Source organism: Molothrus aeneus, chromosome 2 (genome assembly GCF_037042795.1).
Source record: "Molothrus aeneus isolate 106 chromosome 2, BPBGC_Maene_1.0, whole genome shotgun sequence".
Lineage (NCBI taxonomy): Eukaryota > Metazoa > Chordata > Aves > Passeriformes > Icteridae > Molothrus > Molothrus aeneus.
In genome coordinates, this window is record NC_089647.1 from 42422089 (window position 1) to 42442983 (window position 20895).

General features: G+C 40.9%; 1 protein-coding gene across 1 annotated transcript in view; it reads left to right on the forward strand.

Moving 5' to 3' along the window:
- Positions 1–20895, forward strand: part of ELMOD1 (ELMO domain containing 1) — a 44109-nt gene that overhangs the window by 17244 nt on the left and 5970 nt on the right. Inside the window, exons 3-8 of the mRNA XM_066544765.1 lie at positions 8684–8829; positions 8976–9004; positions 10184–10281; positions 15752–15881; positions 18937–19070; positions 20320–20388. Coding sequence (XP_066400862.1) covers positions 8684–8829; positions 8976–9004; positions 10184–10281; positions 15752–15881; positions 18937–19070; positions 20320–20388 — 606 coding nt within the window. The remainder of the gene's footprint in view (positions 1–8683; positions 8830–8975; positions 9005–10183; positions 10282–15751; positions 15882–18936; positions 19071–20319; positions 20389–20895) is intronic.

Here is a 20895-nt window from a genome sequence, read left to right on the forward strand (position 1 = left end):
GCTACACAAAGAGTCCAGCAAAAGCCACTCCATCATCTCTTCCCACTAAGATTCTTCTCTATTCTTCCAACATCTCTCACTCGCCCAGACCTCTCTCACACTTGCACATTTCCTTCCTCATCTTCCACTCTATCTCTCTTCTAGGAAAGGTTAATGTTCTGTAAAGTTTTCATTGTCCGAAAAGGGGTTAAAAGCTCCTACAAGCAGCCGGCTGAACCCCCCCCCCCCTTCATCTCCGTCCCAGCCGTGCTGCCGGCACAGGCCCATGTTTATCCAGTTTCAAGGTAACAGTCCCAGGCAGCGGCTCTCTTTCTCTCTCTCTCTCTGTCTCTCGGGGGGAGGCTGCCCGATGGCTCCTGGTGTCTCTCTCTTTCTCTCTCTCTCTCTGTGTCTCTCAGGGGGGGCTTCCCGATGGCTCCCGGTGTCTCCCTCTCTCTCTCTCTTCCACCCTTCCACCCCCGGGCTCAGGCCTACCTCTCCTGGCCACATGGCTTTTCCCCTCCCCCTGCCCAGCCAGTTAAACTATCTGTTCTGCTCACCTCACCTTTACTCTTACTGGCCCCTTGATGATTTTCTCCATATTGGAGAAAGAGAGCTGTTTTGAATATGTGGGTTCCTGAGGCTGTCATGGAGAAGCTACCTTCTACTTCTCTTCATGTTTTTCCTGAAGTCAGTGAATCCTAAAAGACTTGAAAGGTCTCAATGGTGTTAGATTCTCTTAAGTAGTCAAGGTAGATCTTCTGAAAAACAGTTGTCTAACTAAACAGGACAGTCTAGGACTTTGTTATGGAAAATCCAGTATTCCAAATGCTGAACAGAAAGTTGGATTAAGGGATGGGGCAGAGGAGAGTACAGAGCACCAAAAATATGAACATAGTGTTGAAATAGGAAAGCTATTTCTATTTACTTACAAGCATCTGGATTTTTTTATATTATGTTAAACCTTTGACATGAACTGATAAGAGAACTACCCTCCCCGTTTTCTGTAAATGTAGAAGAAATCCAGAGAGACTAGGAAGAAAAACCCTCCAAGGGAAGCACTTACTGGGCATAATGAGTTCTGCTCTATGTGTTGCAACCTGCAGTTGCAGGTTTGTGTGATGGGGAATAAGTGAAGTGTGGAACTGCAGGGACATATATGGGCAAGACAAGGTTATTAAGCCTTCCAGCTTGGAAATGGTTTGGAAAAGAAGTTCAATATATATTGTGTCCCCATGTTTGTCTGTAACCAATAGCAGCACCACCTGGGAGCTTAAATCATCCTTAGCTGTTTGTGAAGATCAATGCAGGGTTGAAATGTGGAATTCTGATTGTGGGGACTGCTCAGTGGCACAGTGTTTTCCTTGTTGCACAACGTGGGACAGACATCAGAATAGCTGATGCTGATGGCATAGATTATCTCTGTGGTTAAAACCAATGACTTTATTCTGCACAAACTGCAAGTCATTTTGTTGATTGCAATGTGGAAGTTGCCATAAAACAGTCAAGAGGAATAGGACTTTCATCTCTGAAATTATGATAATCTTGACTTTGCTTTCTAAGTGGTGACAGTATTTTACCTCTAGCAACTTCATGCAGCAGATACTCACCTGGAGACCCAAGGAGGACTTCAAAGAGTGGATTTCAGATCCAGCTTGTTGTTTAGTGAGGTTGAAAGACAGCTCTGGAAATCATCAAGTCCTTTCCCACTGCTCAGAGCAGGGTCACCTATAACAGGTTGCTCAGGGCTGCATCCAGACACATTTTGAGCACCTCTAAGGATGGAGACTCTGCAGCCTCTCTGAAAAACCTGTTCCACTTCTTTAGAATCATAGAATTTCTTAGAGCCTTTTAAGATCATCCAATCCAAGCATTAGCTCAGCATAGTCAACTGTACCACTAAACCATGTCACCTGAATGCCACATCTATGTTTCCTTGAAGTATCTCCAGTGATGGCGATTTCACCACCTCCCTGGGAAGTCTGTTTCAATGCTTGACAATTATTTTTGTGAAGAAATTTTTAATGATTTTCAATCTAAACCTTTCCTGGCACAAAATGAAGCTGTTTTCTCTTGTGCTGGGAGAAGAGAATTACCTTGACCTGGCTGCACCCTCCTGTCAGGCAGCTGCAGAGAGTGGTGAGGTCCCCCTGAGCCTCCTTTTCTCCAGGCTGAACACCCCCAGCTCCCTCAGCTGCTCCTCACAGCACTTGTGCTCCAGAGCCTTCCCCATCTCCGTTGCCCTTCCCTGGACACGCTCCAGCCCCTCAATGTCTCTCTTGCACTGAGGGGCCCAGAACTGAGCACAGCATTGGAGCTGTGGCCTCAGCAGTGCTGGCTACAGGGGGACGGTCACTGCCCTGCTCCTGCTGGCCACACCTGGCTGATCCAGGCCAGGATGCCATCGGCCTTCTTGGCCACCTGGGCACACTCTGGATTGTGTTCAGCTGCTGTTGACCAGCACCCCCAGGTCCTTTTCCTCTGGGCAGCTTCCCAGGCACTGCCCCCAGCCTGCAGCGTTGCCTGGGGCTGTTATGACCCCAGTGCAAGACCTGGCACTTGGCCTTGTTGAACATCATGCAATTGGCCCTGGCCCTGAGATCCCGCCTGTCCAGATCCCTCTGCAGAGCCTTTCTACCTGTAGTAGATCATCACTCCCACACAACTTGGTTGGAGAAAGAGTCTGTCTATTAAACAGTCCAGTAGCTGGAGTAACCCTAAATCTCTGAATTTAGACTCTTATGTTCATATTTCCAGTTCAAGGCAATGTCCAAATGAAAATAGTTGGTCTTTTCTTTTTCAGCTTGTCTGATATGAATTATTTCTGACATCTGAAATATTACTTATGAAAAAATAAAACTATTTCTCTGTTAAATACTTAATCTTCCAGGGCTTTCTCATTTTGTTGTAAAGGGGCTCTGAGAAGTCCATCATCAACACTTCTACTTTGACTGTAATTTATCTTAAACATCTGAAATAATAACAACTTGGAGAACCAACTGTAGTAGACAGGTTTTTTTCAGTAAATCCTAGAAATCTTACATCTCTTGCTCTACTGCAAAGCAAACTGTAAGCCCTAGCAGATTTTAAGTGTACTGGAGTCATCAGATAAAATGAAAATCAAATCAGCAAACAGCAAGAGCAGTGAATGTGTGGAAAGCTGCTGTTAAAAACTATTCATATGTCTTCCTTAGCTGCTACAGTGAGTTGCTCCTATGTCTAAATGGGGAGATAAGGTGGATTTCAGTTGTCATGTCTGCAAAGGCACAGAATGAAAGCAATTTCTTGTGTTTTAAAGGAGGTAGTAGCCGGTCTGCCTATGGCAGAAATGGTGATTGGTACCTCACTTCTTGGTTGACCTTGTATGCACACTGTAAACTATGCACATAAACCAAAGATAGTCAAGTTAATGAGCTCCTACCAGGGTTGTAGCACTTGCTTACTCACCCATTGGACAGCTGATCAGCTATGACTAGTGTGTCCTTGACTTCACAAACAGTAATTAGAATTCTCAGAAAGGAAATACTGATATGTAATGCAGTCTTATCTGAGATTAGTATGTTCTTCAGGAAAAAATAGTTGTGTAAAAATCTTCAGAATCCATAGGGCCTAAAACACGCACACAGAAAAGAAAATTATGTGTAAGTATGCTCAGTGACTTTTATTTCATTATTTTAAACAATTGCTTTGGGGGAGAGGATGAGGGGTATTTTGTTTTAGATTTGGATCTAGGGTTTTAGGTTTTGGATTTGTTTTGTGTTTGGGTTTTTTTTTTTTTTTGTAGGGCTGGGCATTTTGGCTTGTTTGGGGTTTTTTGTTTGTTTGCGTGGTTTTCTTTGGTTTTGTTTTGGTTTGGTTTGGTTTGTTTCTTTTTCTTGTTTCAGGAGTTTGCTTGCTTTCGCCCCAGGTTGAAGTCCAGTAAGTAGCATTGAGTATCTAGGTGAAGCTTTTATTTTACCCAGAATACCTATGTTTTTTACTAGCTCTGAAAATACTGAGGTTCTCAAATAACTGAAGGAGGGAATAAACACTTTCATTAGTTTCATGCACAGTAATTAATCTCTACTTCCCTTCAGGAAGTACTTCATGTTGCATCAGACGTACATCTTGATATTTAGCTGAATGGATTACATAGGAAGGAGCTTCACAGAAATATTAGGCAACTTTGGAAAGTTTTGCATAATTTTGCTTCTGACATTTTATCATGGAGAAGGCTGTGCTTATCTCCTAGAGGTATTCACCTTTAAATAAAAAGCCAGATTTCATGAAAATGTGATGTCATACTGTCATTGGAGAGAGATGTAAATTCTAACAGCCATTGCATTTCTCATTTTAATCGCACTGTCCCAGCATCAGCTAGGCTAGTCGAGGGCAAACCTGGAAATCCCTTGTTGAAAACCACTTAAATCCTTCCCTATGCAGTGCTGGGGTGGGAAGCAATATGCTCAGTGCTTTTGGCTGGTTGCTGCCACGTGCTTTCATTCCCCAGGCAAAGCAGCACATGCTGTGGAAAATAGAAGCACTGTCTCTGCTGCAGCAGTACTCTTACTCTGTGCTGGCTTTGGCTCTACATTTCCCCCTGTCTTGCAAAGATGTGAGAAATTGTAGAAACCCCTTTCTTTGTCTTCTTTGTCATGCAAGAGAGCACTCCAGAATCTCTTGAGCCCAATTATTGCTGATAGAGATTGGTTGCTTGATTGGTTTTGTCATGCACCATCCTTGGCAAGGGAACTCAATGTTGATTTGATATCTTATTATGCAGTTTTTTCTTTATTTTGCTTGAATAAATGTTCGTATGGACTGTTTTAATGCATGTATAAACCCAAATATGCAGGTCTATACAGCTGCTTGGAATACAGGAGGGGAAAGGAACTTGGATTGAAATAGGAAAAAGTGCGAGTCCCTGAGGAACACCTTCATTTCTGTCATACTTCTGTTCTTAGACCTCTCCTCTGAGGATCTGAAATAATCCTGTACAAACAAACAAAAAACCCCAAAAAACAAAAACAAGCAAAAAAAAAAAAAACAAAAAAACCCCAGAGCACAGAGGGTATTGAGCGGAGAGGAGGTTTGGAATTTAACTCTAAAACAAGCCAGAAATTAATGCCACTGTGCCACAGTCGAAGCACATGGCTGTGCCTTTGGGGGCAGCAAAACATGAACATGATATGCTGTTTTGTTTTACAGTGCATAGGGGCTAACATAAAACCTGCCTTGCATAATCACTTTATTACAGGATTTCTGCAAGCAAGAATTCCCTTTTATAAACAGCTTGTGATACTTTTTGTCTTTCATGTTACAAATGGAAGGTTTCAACTACTGTAAACTTGAGATGGATGAGTGGTAAAAAACTGAAGGTACCCACAAAGATTGACTTTCTTCTATATAAGTTACCTAGTCAAAATTAGTGCGTGTTTGGTTTATTAGTAATAGCTGCTAAGTATATTTTAGTGAATCACAGAGGTAGCGTTTGTGTGCTGTAGTGTCTTGGTTTTAGTAGATGCTTTTTTAGTAGTCTTTGTGCAAACCACAGCCAAAGCAGAACTTTGGTGGAGAAAGTGGTTGCAATTATGTGGTCACAGCTCTATCCCATTTGGAGTTTTTCCTTCAATTTGCAGATCTGTCATTAAGCCTAAGGCAAAAATATGTAATTCAAATGCACCTGATACCTTCCCACTTCTAAGTCCCCAAACTTATCCACAACACACAGTATTCAATTATCCACAATATAGTACACAGAACACTTTTTAATGAAATGCATTGTCATGTTTTAGCATTGGAGGCAACAAAGTATAGGCATTAACTTTCTTAAAGCACATCTGTCTTTACAGGAGCTATCTTGCTCATGAGAAGGAAATCTTACATCGACTGTAAACATGAAGTTAAATGAGTCTTTCCATCTTCCATATAAATGATCTCTCTGTATTTTTTTTGCTCTAAAAGAGACCTAACATTTGGAAACAAAGCAGACCAAAAGAAAGCAACTCTAATTTCTACTACAAATATATGATGAAAATTCAGGACTCTGTTTTACCATATTCGGCCTTCAGATTTGGTGTTTTCCTGTGCTTTTAGCCCAGCTACAGAGATGAGTTGTGCTGATGAAACTAAGGAATAGCGGTAGGTTATATTTGAATTCCTCTTCTTGGTCTTGTGGAAGGTGTCCTTGCCCATGGAAGGGGGATTTGGAGCAAGATGATCTTTGAGATCCCTTCCAGCCCAAATCCTTCTGTCTTGGTTCTGTTATTCTACTTCTGACTGTTGGAAACTTAAAGAATGGCTGCTTGCCTGGTGATGGCCTTGCCTCCTGGTACCTGGTGATGTTCTTAATACTGAAGGTGATAACCTGCTGTGAAGCACAAATTAACTCCTCACAGTAGTGTATTCTGCCATATCTTGAGTCAGGGATGAGGGAATACCCAAATACTTTGATGTCAGCTCCTGAAACTTTTTTCTTGTCTAAAACTTGGTTCCATAATGGGACTGATTCCTCATTCTTTAGGTATCAATTTGTTTCTAAAATAGAGGCTTCCTGTTGAATAAAACCAAGGAGGTTTTCTGCATGCAGGCATTTGGGAGTTCTAAGTGAATTAACTGAAAGTCTAAAGATAAATTGGATGCTTTTAAAGCATTTTAAATACTTGTGTGGATGCTTTCCATTTAGATATAAAATGTCTTTAGTTCCCATAGCTTAATCCCCCTTCAAAGCTGAAGCCAACATAAAGCAGATTAAACTCCTGTGTGGGCCTTAACACACCTTAATTCATCTTCCCTTCCTTGAACATCCTTCTACACCATGCCCTTCAGGAAGTTTTTAGGAAGTCATGGAGCTCTTCAAGCTTTACATACACACACATGCATATTTATAACTGATTTGAGTATCTGGAATTCAGTGTTTTGAAATAATCACTGCAGTCCATTGAAAAGGATAATAGAGTCTCCTAAGAAATAACTGTTCTTTGAAAGCATCAACAACAGAAAATAATGGGCTAATGATGAATATGCATACACACAGACTTAGACCATAATGGACCAAATTATTTGTGAATATTTATTGGCAAGCTCGCATATCAAAGTTGTATTGATGTTTTCATATAATGTAATCACAGAATATGATCATAGAGAGTTTGAGATAGGAAGACACCTGTAGATGCCATCTAATCCATCCCCCTATTCTAGCAGAACCACCTGTAGCCAAGGACCATGTCCAAATGGCAATGTTCCTACTGCTAGTTCTTTGCAATTTGTCTTTTATGAGATGTGTTTCTGAACCCAGGGGCTGTGGGTGGATCCATGTGGTGGATCATCCTCTTCATCCCAGGAGGGTGACAGATAGTTGGGTGATGTGGCAGGATCTGTGCCATCATAGCCATAGAAACAAGAAAGATAAATTATTTCCAAATAAGTTGTTTCCCATTAAAATATGGGTTTGGGGTGTGTTATGTAATGAGCTTTTGTAGCAGGTGTAATGATAACCAAGTTTAAAATTGAGTGGTTTTCATGTATGCGGCCTTTTTCAGGCTTTTGTAGGATCTCGGTTGGGCCTGGGAGGGACCTTAGCAGGTCTCCAGTTCAACCTCCCTCTCACAGCAAGGTTAGCACTGAGGTCAGACTGGGCTGCTCAGGGCTTCTTCCAGTCAAGGATTAAAAAACTGACAAAGGAGACTGCACAGCCTTTCTGGGCAACCTGTGCCACTACTTGACTGTCCTTGAGCGAAAAAGCTTCTCCTTGCAAGGCTGATTCTCTTGTGTTTCAGCTTAGAGGTGTTGTCCCTTGTCTACTGGCCCTGCACGATCGTTGAGAGCCCAGCTCTGTTTCCTTCAAGATCTTCCATAAACGCTGGGGGCTGCTGTTAGATCCCCCCTGCATCTTTGCTTCAGATGGAACAAGCCCAGCTCTCCCAACCTCTCTTCACAGAGTTTGTGCTCCAGCCCTACCATCTTCACTGAAATACATCCAGTTTTTCAAAGTCTTTCTTCTGTTGCTGGGACTCAAAACTAGTTGCAGTAGCTACGTAAAGGCTTTCTTGGCTTACTGTCAGTTCTGTACTTTGAGAAATTGTGCAGCATCACTGCTATGTAACAGCTGCTCTTGGGAAGAACTGGCACTCCTCAAGAGCAAAGTCTATTATAAGAACCAAAAGGTTCTTAAACACCTTTTCTTCTGCAAGGGGAGAAGCTTTGATTGCCTTCGTTTTCCTTCTTAGGGACATGACATGAATGCTGTCAGGATGTCAAGTTTGTCAGGATAACCAAGCATTCTGCTTGGAGCAGGTTGTTGCTGAGGCAAAACTAAGCTAGGGTGTAATGTCTTCCTGAATTCTCAGAATCCATTATATCAGGGTGAGCTGTACTCCCTTCTCATGTAGTCCTATTTCCCCAAAGCATTGGTAGGAACTATACAGCCTTTTATGTTAAGAGGACAAAGAGTTTTCGACAACTACTCTTTTAAAACTCTGGAGCTTACTTATTCAGTGCTTCTAGCTGTGGTGCTTTTTGTGGGGGATGTTTTGTTGGCTAATACTAAAAAGCCCAATTTAATATTTACTGGCATAAATGTTTATAGTGTAATTGCTGCTTTTGCTCTGAAGTTGCCTTTAGGCAATGGGAATTTGGGGTGAGGAAGTACTTTCTGTTTGGGTGGTGAACATGTTGAAACAAACTCTGCTCCAGACTCTTATTTTCAAGCTTCTTCTTTTGCCAGGATGTTTGTCCAGGTATGCCTGTACTTCTACTGCAAATGCTTGTGGCGCTGCCTGAAGTTCGTGGTCAGGAAACTAACGGGTCAATGTGAATTGCAAAGGATCTGTTACAACACCAAACCTGGAGCTGCCAGAACTATGAAAATAGGTAACTGCAATACACTTAGTTCTGCATGCCTTTGTAACCTTCTGCATATGCTCAGAATTGTATATTGTTACTAGAAATAAGTTAATAAATTGATTCAATGTAAACATGCTTGTCTGACATGACGCTTTTGAATATTTCCCTTACAGAGGCATCCCTGAAAGGTTCAAAAAGTAAGGTGAGTGAAAGATCTCATTATTCACCTTTTCATGATGTCTTGTGCTGTTGGTTTGTTCAGTCTGGTATTTGCTCACCCCAAAAAGTCACTTTAAGGTTTGATATGATTTTACATTTTCCACTGAAGAGGGTCTTGTGTCTGCAATAACAGTTGATCTTGCAAAGTTGGGTAGCATGTCCTGTGTTCCAGGGACAGGCCCACTGTGGCAATGACGGAATCAAGGGAACAGTTTGCCATGGTGGAGGTCATGAGAGTGAAGTGTTGTAATTTAGGGGTTCTTGGTTTGATTCCTCATACTGTCCTAGAGTATCTGTAATCTGCAGTCAGTTGCTTCCAAATTTAGAAAAGTCAGAGGTTTTTGTGTGGAAAGCAACTTTCCCAACTTTGTTCCCTCTTTTCCTTTTAAATACTTTGATGGAGAAAAGCCTCTTTCACTTCATCCTTTTACTGTACCAGTGGTTGAGCTAACCTGAGTTGTTCCCTAAGGCATTTGTGTGTATGTTAAATACCATCCTTCAGCCTTTAAATTTTCTGTCACAAGAGTCAGTGATATTGAAAACCTTTCCTCACCATTAACAAAAATAAAGTCATTTAGCTCTTAGTTCAGCATAGTAGTTCCAAATGCATTTCTAGCACAAACAGAAAGACAAAATCTTATGTAAAAACTTGGATTTAAGTAATCGTGAAGTTTGAGACAAAGCACAAGAAAATTCAACCTCTAAAATTTTCAGATGGCATTTTGGTTTTTGAATACTGAACTTCTGGGGGCATTTCTACAAATAGCAATTACATATGAAAGAAAGGAAAGGATGTTTTGCTGTGTTACTGCAGCATGTTGGGAGAGGGAATGGCAAATGAAGGCTGTCAGTTCCAGTGTAGTTAGGTGGATGGTCTGTAGCTGCTTCTTGGTCTGCACTGAGGCCTTTGATCATCTTCACTGACAGCCACCACAGAAATGTGATAAACTGACTACAAGGGCAAAGGGACTCGAGTTCTTACAGCGCAAGTGCTCTGAAACAAGTCAGAAAGGTTGAATAATTTGGAAAGATATGTACAGGAGTTGAGTTGGATCTTCTGGGCTCTTAATGCAGAAGCTTTCAGGTATCAAACTTACCACTGTTAACTTCTGTTAAGTAATAGCTTCTGTATGAATTAATATGTGTTTAAACTTCTTTTTAGCGGCTGCAAACATCAGTAAATGTTCACCCTGATGCTATTGAAAAAACGATAGATGACATCATGGAGCTGAAAAGGATTAATCCAGATATAAATCCGCAGTAAGTTCATAGTTTCCTTATAGAGCAAGTGGGAATTACTGATTTTCTCAATTCTTGGGTCCATGGAGAATTTGTTCTCTATAGTTATTGTGGTACAGAAGTGGAAGATGAATTCTGTCTCTTAGCATAAAATTCTAATTTTAGCTTTGCTGTCAAAAAACTGATGTAAAAATGAATGGTTTTTTAATGGTGACTTAATAAGCAAGTCCTGAGTCTTTTATCTATCTAATACTGTTTTAGTTTATTGTTGATGCATGGATTTAATGGGGGTCACTTCCCCAGGGATAACACACCACCAAACCACAGGCCCTGGCAGGGACAGTGATGGCTTCTTAGAAAGGCTGCATGCTGCCTTTTGAGTAGGGAAGAAACCATCTTGTTTTGGCTGATACAGATGTATGCTGGTTTGCATTTTGAAACTGCCTTTAAATATCCAAACAGAAGTTGTAATAATTCAACTAATATTTATTATTGTAAGAAGAGATTGACAAGCACCCATTAAATTTACAAGTGTGTATTTCAAGAGCAGGTGATGATAACACTTTTATGGTTGCCTTACCTTTCAGTTCTGAGCTTAAGGCACAAGATATCTAGGTCAGGAATCAGTAGGAGCAAAGCTGAGAGCTATATTATCCAGGTGATCTGTCTGAGGTTCACTCCTCTTCCCAAGCTTGAAGTTGGTATACATAATTAAAAATGGGCATCCATAAATTGATAGCTGCTTTTCTTTAACTAGTCAGCAGCATCAACAGGTAAGGTCATCCAAAGGTCTTACTGCAACAACAAAACAGCTTCCAAAAGCTAAGTTGGAAAATTATAATTTTTTGGTCTCATTACAGGAATCTCCCTCCCAGCCCACTCCCCATTAAAAAGGCCAGTAACAGGGTAGTGTTAAAATGAGGCTTCACTGATCATAAAGGAAATAGAATACACTGCCTCTCTCTAACTTGAGAGACAATTCTTGTGATGGTCACCACAGCCCCAATAATTGAAAAAATGGTCACCCAACCATTAAAGAAAGGAAGAAAATAAGAGAAACAAAACAAAGAGAACCTCTCATTCCCATAGGTGAGAATCCCTGTGAATTTTTTCTGGATGTGAGCACAGAGCTTTTCCAGGGATGTGTCCTGACGCATCCCACATGCTCTTCAGAGGAAGGGTGATGAAAGACCAGCTGCTTCAAACAGATGTGAGGCCTTTCTGAGAGGCTGCCATCTGAGGAAGGCATCACAGCCCTGGTACTCTTGTGTTGCACAGCATGCTGTTTGCTGAAATTCAAAAAGAAAAACCCAGCAATGGTAAAATCAGAGAAGGTGATCTCTGAGGAAAAACTGCAGGATGTAAATGCACACAGCTCAGAGCTTGGATTGTGGACATCAGGAACTGCGATGTTTAGCAACCAGGGTGATCCAAGTGCTCACTTCCTGGTGTTGGACCTTTGGGCAACTGGGTAGAATGATTTCAGAAGAAAACAAGAAATTAATTATTATTTTGTATAACACCAGAGATCACCTTCTGATTCCCCTCATGGCATGCTTTTGGCCTCTGAAGAAATGTTCTCCTTCAGAAGAGAGAGAGAGCAGACATGAAAATGACTTCACCTTTCTTGAAATCAGGACCCTGAACATTAGGTTACATTTTTAGTGATCTGGTCTTTCTAGTACATGAAGAGACCCTACAAGAGAGCTGGAGAGCATGTAGTGACAGGACAAGAGGGAATGGATTCAAATTGAAAGGGAGTAGGCTTAGATTAGATGTTAGGAGGCAATTCTTTACAGTGAGGGTGGTGAGGCACTGGAACAGGTTTCCCAGAGAAGTTGTGGATGATCCATCCTTGGAAGGGCTTAAGGCCAGCTTAAGTGGTGCTCTGAACAATCTGATCTAGTGGAAGGTGTCCCTTCCATGGCAGTGGGGTTAGGACTAGACATACTTTAAGGTCCCTTCCAACCCAAACCATTCTGTGAATCTATGGTAATATTTTTTAGAAATACCACACAGAGGGAAAAAATAACCCAAGCAAAAAATCACCTGAATTATCTTTTTTTGATCCCGTTGGTGTTCATATGCTTAGCACAGGACAAATGCTTAATTGTCTTTAGAATGCTTGCATTCAATATTTTACTGCATTTGAGTCTCTCATCCCCTTTTCCCATTGCACTCCGTCCCATTTGGTAAAATAGCTTCTTAAAGCAGTGAGGAATGGGGGCCTGAAATGTGCAAGATGAGGTCACATACGTAGATACACACTCTGCCACTTAATTAGTCCTTATATTAAATTAATCATATTTCTGCTAAACTTTAGACATCTGCACTGAAGTTTTACATGCAGCCATTTATTTTATACTGATGTTTTCAACAGAAATTTGAGCAAAAGCAGGTCAGCTATGTCTTTAGACATGATTAAGGAAAATCCAGTGCCTTGCCTTCTCTTGAACATAAAACACCTGTATGCAAACAATCTTGTTTAGAAGCTCTGGCCTTGTGTTGGATAGAAGAGACTTGGAATTTCCTGGGATAAGGACAAGGGGACATGTGTCATACTGTATGTGTTTCTGCAAATCTGTATGCAATCATTTTTGTTAATGTGGCATCTTTGCAGAGCTGAATTAGCATCCCAGGGGTACTTGCACTGGCTGTTCTTGAAAGCTGTGGGCTGCTGTGATCTAAAGAGGAGAAGGCATCCCACAGTAATTTTCCTTTATCAATGCCTCTCAGATAAGTGTGTGTATTTAGCAGTAGGAGCAAGCAGGTTGAATATCCTGGTGGTGATGTGCAGTCTACACTAACTATGGAAGCAGACATAGAACCACAGGAAGGCTTGGGTTGGGTGGGAATTAATGATGATCTAGTTCCCCTGCTCCAGTTTTGGACTTGCCTCCATCTGGTGGAGCACCTGGAGCCGAGTACAGTGGGAGTGCAAGCCCAGGTGTGTTGCTCCTGGGCTCTGAGAAGAGCCATAGCCAGCACCAGGTGACAAGGAGGAGGTGTGGGACATCAGCACTTCACCCACATCCATGTTTGGCAAGAATAACAAAGCATAATGAAAAGGAAAGGGAGGAATCTAATTCGACCCCCACCCCCTCACCCGAATAACATTGTGTGGAGCTTTTGACTGCCTTTATATAAAGTGCAAAAATGGTTTACTTTGAATGTGTTGTGCACCTTGTATCTTAAAAACATGTATTTTTTTAATATAAAATTGCTCTGCTTTGCCACAGCCTGTGTTCTGCTGCTCAAAACCGAGACTATAAAGAAGTTAAAAACATTATGGCTGTGATTTAGTGATACTCTACAGCAATTCATAGTCTGTCAGGCTTTTCAGCTTTCTTTGAAATGCAGCCTTTCTGTAAAATTGGAGGCTATAGCTACTGAAGCATGTTAAAAGAAAAAGCCCAAAAAAACCCCCAAAAAAGAAACAGCAAAGGATGGAAAATACTGTGGAGGCTTTTCTGTCTGAAAGGGTTATAGCTTCAAATGGGATAAAATTGCAGCATGAGAAATGGACTAATGCTGATGTCTCTGATTCTGTAGATTAACTGTGGAATCATTTAGGTTAGAAAAGGTTTAACATTCTGAAGTCCAACAGTTAACCCAGCACTGCTAAATGCACCACTAATACATTTCCATAAGTGCCACATACATCTGAAAGATATACATGTTTTTTAGATACCTCCAGGGATGGTGACACTGCTTCTTTCCTGCAGGCTGTTTCAGGGCTTGACAACACTTTTGGTGAAGGAAATTCTCCCTACTATCCAATTTAAACTGTTTCTGGGGCAACCTGAGGCCATTTCCTCTTCTCCTACCACTTGTTACCTGTAAGCGAGTTATAGAGAGTCCCCCCCTATATAGAGGTCCCCCTGAGCCTCCTTTTCTCCAGGCTGAACACCCCCAGCTCCCTCAGCTGCTCCTCACAGCACTTGTGCTCCAGAGCCTTCCCCAGCTCCATTGCCCTTCCCTGGACACGCTCCAGCCCCTCAATGCCTTTCTTGCAGTGGGGGACCCAGTGCTTTGCCTTGCTGAACCTCATACAATGGCCTTGGTCCATGGATCCAGCCAGCCCAGATTCCCCTGTGAGCCTTCCTGCCCTCCAGCAGATCAACATTCCATCCAACTTGGTGTCATCAGCAAACTGACTGAGAATGCGCTTGATCCCCTCATCCAGATCATCCATAAAGATATTAAACAGGGCTGGCCCAAATACTGATCCCTGGGGAATGCCACTAGTGACCAGCCCCCAGCTGGATGTAACTCCATTCCCTACCACCCACAGACAGGTTTTACCCAGTGAACAGTGCACCCACCCAAACCAAAGCAGCCAGCTCCCACAGAATGCTGAGGTGTCAAAGGCCTCAGTAAAGTTCAGGTACAAAACATCCTCGTCCTTTCCCTCGTCCTAGGGAGCTCACCTTGACATAGAGGGAGATCAGTTTAGACAAGCAGGACCTGCCTCAAAAGATAAGCAGTGAAAAATCCTTATGTTCAGAGAATTTAAGAGTATTACAGAATAAATAAAATGTTTCAGTGTGTCAAGCACAAAAGGCAAGGAACCTGTGCAGCTTAATATCAGTGCAGCCTGTGTTCCACAGAGGAATAAGGATGCACACTTAGCTTGCCCTCCAAATTCATACCAGGTGTTCAAATAATTTTACACACTATTAAATATTAAAGGGCTGATTCCCATATATAAGCAAATATTTCTATGAGCATGGCAGCTGCATACTGCATGACTTACATTTTGTATTGTAAAATCTTAATGTAAATCTGTTGTTTGGTGCAGAGTTTTCTGGTGGGTTTTTTATAAATTTGGTTTAGGGTTTTTTGAGGGTAGTTATTTCATGTATGTTGGGTTTGGTTTTTTTGATGCATCAGAAAATGTAAAAAGGAAACACAAAAATCTGCATTATAATGAAAAGAGAACCATCATGGTGATTCTTAACAAGAGACAAAAGCCAAATCTGCCTGGAGGCAGATCTTTGAAACTATATTACTTCAGGGTTTTGGCTTCTTTATGCTAGCTTTAGTGGCACAGGAGCAAAACAATTATTTTTAGCTTTTTGCTGAGTTTTCTTTCCCCCCTCAGCCTTTTTCAAGTTCACATCTCTGATCCCAGGGAATTTTTTGAAAAGCTGTCATTGGAATGAAGAGAAAGATTCAGTAATGTGCTTGTTATAGGCATTCAATTCTGCTGTGTATAGTTATAATGTGATTTCAATGTGAAAAATCACTGTTCACGGTTTTAAAATATCCCAAATATTATAATCTAAGGAAGGCACTAGATGAGACTGTGCCCTTCACAATGCCTTGTTTAATGTAATATTGATCTCTTGGAAATTTTCCTGGTGCAACTGAAGTGTTAGACTGTCAATTAATGGATGAAACAGTAATTGTGTATTAGCTGTGTACACAGCAGTGCTGTTTCATGGCTATACCTGATTCAGGTGGAATATGTTGCTCTTCCCACCCCCAGGTTGGGAGTGTCTCTCCAGGCATGCCTGCTGCAGATTGTGGGCTACAGAAACCTCATTGCAGAGGTGGAGAAGCTGCGCCGAGAGCCGTACGATTCGGAGAATCCGCAACATGAGGAAATGCTGCTGAAGGTAGGCACTGAAGAGGTGCTTGGAGGGCATCCTTTATTCATGTCAGCTCCCAAGCCTGCTTCATAAACCTCTTTGAAACACTGAGAACTGTTCTCACCTTCCTCCATCATGTACCTGTTTTAAGATAAGACTACACAGCATTATAATCTGGTCTGGGTGTAACACCTGCCAAGCAAGCAGCTCACTCCCTGGCTGATAAATGTATTTCCCTTGGCTGGACTATATCTAGGCACTGGATAACACAGGTCTTAGAGCACAGAGCTGTTATCTGCAGTGAGCTCTGGAAAAGTAGTTTTATGTCCTACTTCAGTACACCTTTCTCCAGCACAAGAAGGTATTTTTCTCTATTAACCAAATTACAAATTTATTTCTTCAATTTAATGTATTTTTGCAATGTCTGTGTATACCAATGGAAAACATCTATTTTTTATTGTGTGGAATGGAAGAGTGGGAGTTGATGACTTTCACATTTATAGTTACCAAATGTATTTTCAAGCGAAAACAAAATGAAACTGTTATTTTGATAATACATGCAGAGTCAGGAAAACCATAACAATTGGGTTTTACTTCCTTCATGCTTTCAGGAAAGCCTTGCACTGGAGCAGATAATAAAAGCAATTTTTCTATCTTGAAGCCATAAGCAGAGAAAGAGCTAGAGAGTTCTTATATTAGAAAGAAATTGAGGAAAGAATAAAGGTCTGGAAAACAGCCTAATAGCAAGCCCTGGCCCTGATCCTTGTTTAACCGTAGCTATTGCAAGATGCTTCAGAGAAATGCCAAGAAACATAGAATAAGTGATAGGGAGCTTATTGGCTATAAGCAAAATGCCTTCCTAGAGAATTTTCAGAGTTCTTATAAAAGCATACTACCTGTTTGGTTGTGGGGGATTTTCTTTTTCAATTTAAGACAAAAAATACTGAAGACTTTAACAGTACCAGACCATGATAAAGATGTCTTCCATGCTGTAGCTTGCAGTGCAAGGCTTTGCACAAGTTACAGTGAGAGCTTCTGGAAATTTTACCATAATTACTTGGGCTTCCAAAAATCCCAGTAGGCATATTATACAAGCACTGTCAGATGCAAGTAACTACTTCTAAAAATGCCTCAGATGGTCAGGATTGCTGTTGGTGACTGGAAAGCTGCCTTTAAGGTTTGCCCACTGATGGGAGGTGGGAGTCTCACCAAGAATGGTCCAAATCCAGAGCTGCCCTGAATGTTGTAACTATCAGGTAGACTTGGGCAGATGGACTTCTGTTCAAATCCTGCCCCTGTGCATCCAAATGCAAAAATTTATGGGAGTGGAGTGAGTTTTAACTAAAGAGATACACGGATTTACCCATTGAGGAAGCCTGTGTCTTGCAGGTGAGAGATCCAGGTGGCAGCCTACAGCATTGGTTGATGAAAATACCAAGCACCACACTGTGGATTAAAAAGGGCCTTTGGCTCCAGGAAAGCATCCCTAAATTCCCTAAATACAAGAATCTACATTGCCCAGAGAGCAAATAGGGTCTGGGGGTGGGGTCATAGGTGAGAGGGACCAAGGTGCTGGCTGTAGTCTCTCCCCATCATCCAGCCTGAGAATCATGTCAGCAATGATGTGTAGTCATGAAAGTGCTTTAAAAACATAATTACACAAGCATAAAAGCAGAATGGAAACTGGGCATTTGTCTGAGGAGAGATTAAACAGTGCAGTTTATGCAACATTATGCAAAGTCAAAATGTTGAAAAAAGTATCAGTTTTACCTAAGTATTAGCACTTGTTTACAGCAGATGTTCTACTTTTGCAAATGTCAAATGAAAATATGTCCAAGGGTTTAATTCATTTTATAATCCTCTCTGTGTAAGAATAGTCTGGTTGGTTTTCATTCCTTCTAGATACTCTGCTAAGTGATCTCTGCAATGGGTAATTCAGATTCCTAATGGCTATCATTTATTCATGTTTACCAGGAGAGCACTTAATGAATGAGAGAAAGATTAACTTAATGTGATTGTACTAATGATTAATACTGTATTTACTGTTGATGGATGAACATTGGTTTAAACAATGATGCTTTATGCAGTCGTTACAGACTGAAATCATTAAGATTTTAACCTTCCCAGGGCACTTAATTTTAAATGCAGTTGCTAAAATTAAAACAATTTCTGTTTTTATTTGGGAAATGTGCACACATCTCTTTCCCTTGGGTAGGCTTTGTCTGAGTGATTTTCTTGAGGATGTACTCACCAACTCATGACTGGTGATTAATACACTTTCTTATTCTAAATTCTGATTTCTTGATACACTTCAAAAAGGATGAGCTTGTGATATGGCACATGAGGTGTGCATAAAGGTATGCATTTGTCATATGTCAATTGAGGCTTCTTTTAGGTGCATAGCAACGTGATATTTAGGCACTAAAGTTGCTGGACCAGTGCAGTTAAATGGATTTATTCCAGCTGATGATCTGGCTTGTTAAATCACTTCAGACATTTCTTTATGTGAGATCAATGAATGATTCTTCCCTTAGTTAAATATGATGGTGCACGTGCTATCCTTATATGGATTTTTTTTTTAATGTTCTCCAGTTTGCTTCTCAACACTGTGGTAGCCAAGTCTCTTGATTTATAACCTTTCTAGAGACTTGCAAAAGATGCCAGAGAAAAGATTGCTGCAGAGCCTCAGGGACTCAAAGCTCCTCTGCTGCTCTGTCAGTGATTTACAACCAAATTCCAGCCCATTCCTGTCTCTGTGGTTATGGAGGCAGACACCACCTTGATGCACAAAGCATGAGCAAAACAGCTCTTTGTGTGAGATGTTAGAGCAGCTGTGATAAGGTCAGAAGGGCCTTGTAGGGCTGAAATGTCTGCAATACTTCAGATTAGTTTGGGATTTCCCCCCACAGACACACATCTTGAGGAACTTCATTTGATTTTGTGTTTGGGTTGCTGGGATAGCAGTGCAGTGATGTTACTGCAGTTGTCTGTTCAGTGATCAGAATTTAGCTTGGTTTAAAAAGAGAAAAAAAAATCTTTACTGTGTGGAAACTTAACTATGTTTTACCTGTAATCTTCCTAGTTGTGGAAATGCTTGAAGCCGAATTCACCGCTGAAAGCTCGGATTTCGAAGCAGTGGTGTGAAATTGGTTTCCAAGGTGACGATCCTAAAACAGACTTTAGAGGAATGGGTCTCCTGGGCTTATATAACTTGGTGTAAGTATGTTCCTCTGCAGATGGGTTTACGTGTGTCTGAAGTCATGAAAAGTAGCATTACTTACAGATTTTAGCAAATCTGTGGGAATAATTTATAAAAGTACCAGGGACTTCATATTAAGCAAGTGCAAGAATTTATTTGCTAGCCTAATTTTTGGAGTGTTTCTCAAAGGGGTCTCCTTTCTTTCAGTATTCCTAATTCAACCTTGTAATACCACTTGCTAAGCCCTTTTTTTAGTTTCTCTGTGACACAGTGAGTTAGCACTCTCTTCCTACCAGAAAGAAAGTGTAAAGTATATTTTCATCAGTATCTAGATCTCCTTAAACAAAATGCCCTGGAAGTATGTAGGTGGGAGGGTTATGTTACTGCTCAGCTGCTGTCTTTGGGAATTTCATGCTGAATTCTTAAGCAAAACACTTGATAGGCAGTCACTGATGGCAGATTTAAGTAGTTTGAGTACTACTTCAATTTCTGTCAATACTCAAAATTAAGCAGTGAGTTTACATCACTTTTTTCTTCCAACTCATGCACACCAGGTGTTAACCCCATAGCTGTGCTTTGTAATTTGGGAATTGACTAATGCCTGTTATTTTCTCCAGCCCTTGTATTTGCTGCATGCAGTTACATAACTTGGAAACATTTGGTAAAATAACTTCTCCTTACAAGGCGAAGAATAAGTATTTTCTGCTTTTACAGATTGCAGGACATAAATCATCCTCTGTCCGTATGTTGTTCCCTAGTAAATCTCAGTTGAGATTTACTGATTTACTCAGTTGAGATTCCTCAGTTGAGGATCTGGACTCTTGACTCTGGCTTTGAACTTCCATTTGAAATTAATCCCTACCATGTATTTAATTTCTTAGTCTTCTGTGATGACTCTTATCTTGCTTAATGAATCTGCCAGATCAAGAAGCCTGAACTGTTTTTTCCTGAGCTCAGGAAAATGCTCCCGACATGCTCCAGTCATAAACAACTGATTTTCCTCAGGGTGGGTAGAGAGGAGACTCTGGCAATGCACATTCACTAAACCCACATAGGAGTGCACTTGGAGTCAGAGGCTGCTTTAATCTTTCAATTTGGGCGTCTGAGTGGCAGTTTAATGAGTTTAACACATCGGATGCTACTCATACTGTGTAACACATGCACCTGCCTTCAGAAATTTGTGTATAGACAGCTTAATATGACTTCAAATGCTTTTTTTGGTTTTGTTTCTTTTTAAACAATTCACCTAAACATATATGTCTGCAGGTATTTTGCTGAATGGGACACTGAGATAGCTCAGCAAGTTCTCACTGATTCTCTTCACCCTAAATACAGGTAATGCTTGAGACCAGAAACAATAACTTGAGAGAGCACTCTGCTGGCTCTCTTTGAGGAAGGGGGCTGGGGTTTTTTCTCCTTGTTGGGCATATCCTTGGATATTGCCACATGCTGTCTGTTGTAAAGTACTGGTCCTGAAAGTTGATCAGGTGCAAGAGGCAAACTTGTATTCTGAATCTTAGAAGTAGTTAAATTTAATGTTAATTGTTTTCACTTCTGATTTCAAGTTATTTTTGTGATTTTATTTACCTTTATTTTAATTTGTTTGTGTTTTTTCATAATAAAGGGAAGTCACTAAGAAGGAACTAAGGTATTTTTTTTCTTTTTTCTAAGTTTTCTGAAACACTACATGTAAATAAAGATCAAACTACAATTTGGTGTGTTATAAACTTAAAGTTTTTGTTGCAACACTGGAAGATCCATATTCTTTCCTTTAGACCTAAACTGGGAGGTGGAACACTGGGTACATATGAACATGCTTATATATAAAAAATGAAGTCCAAA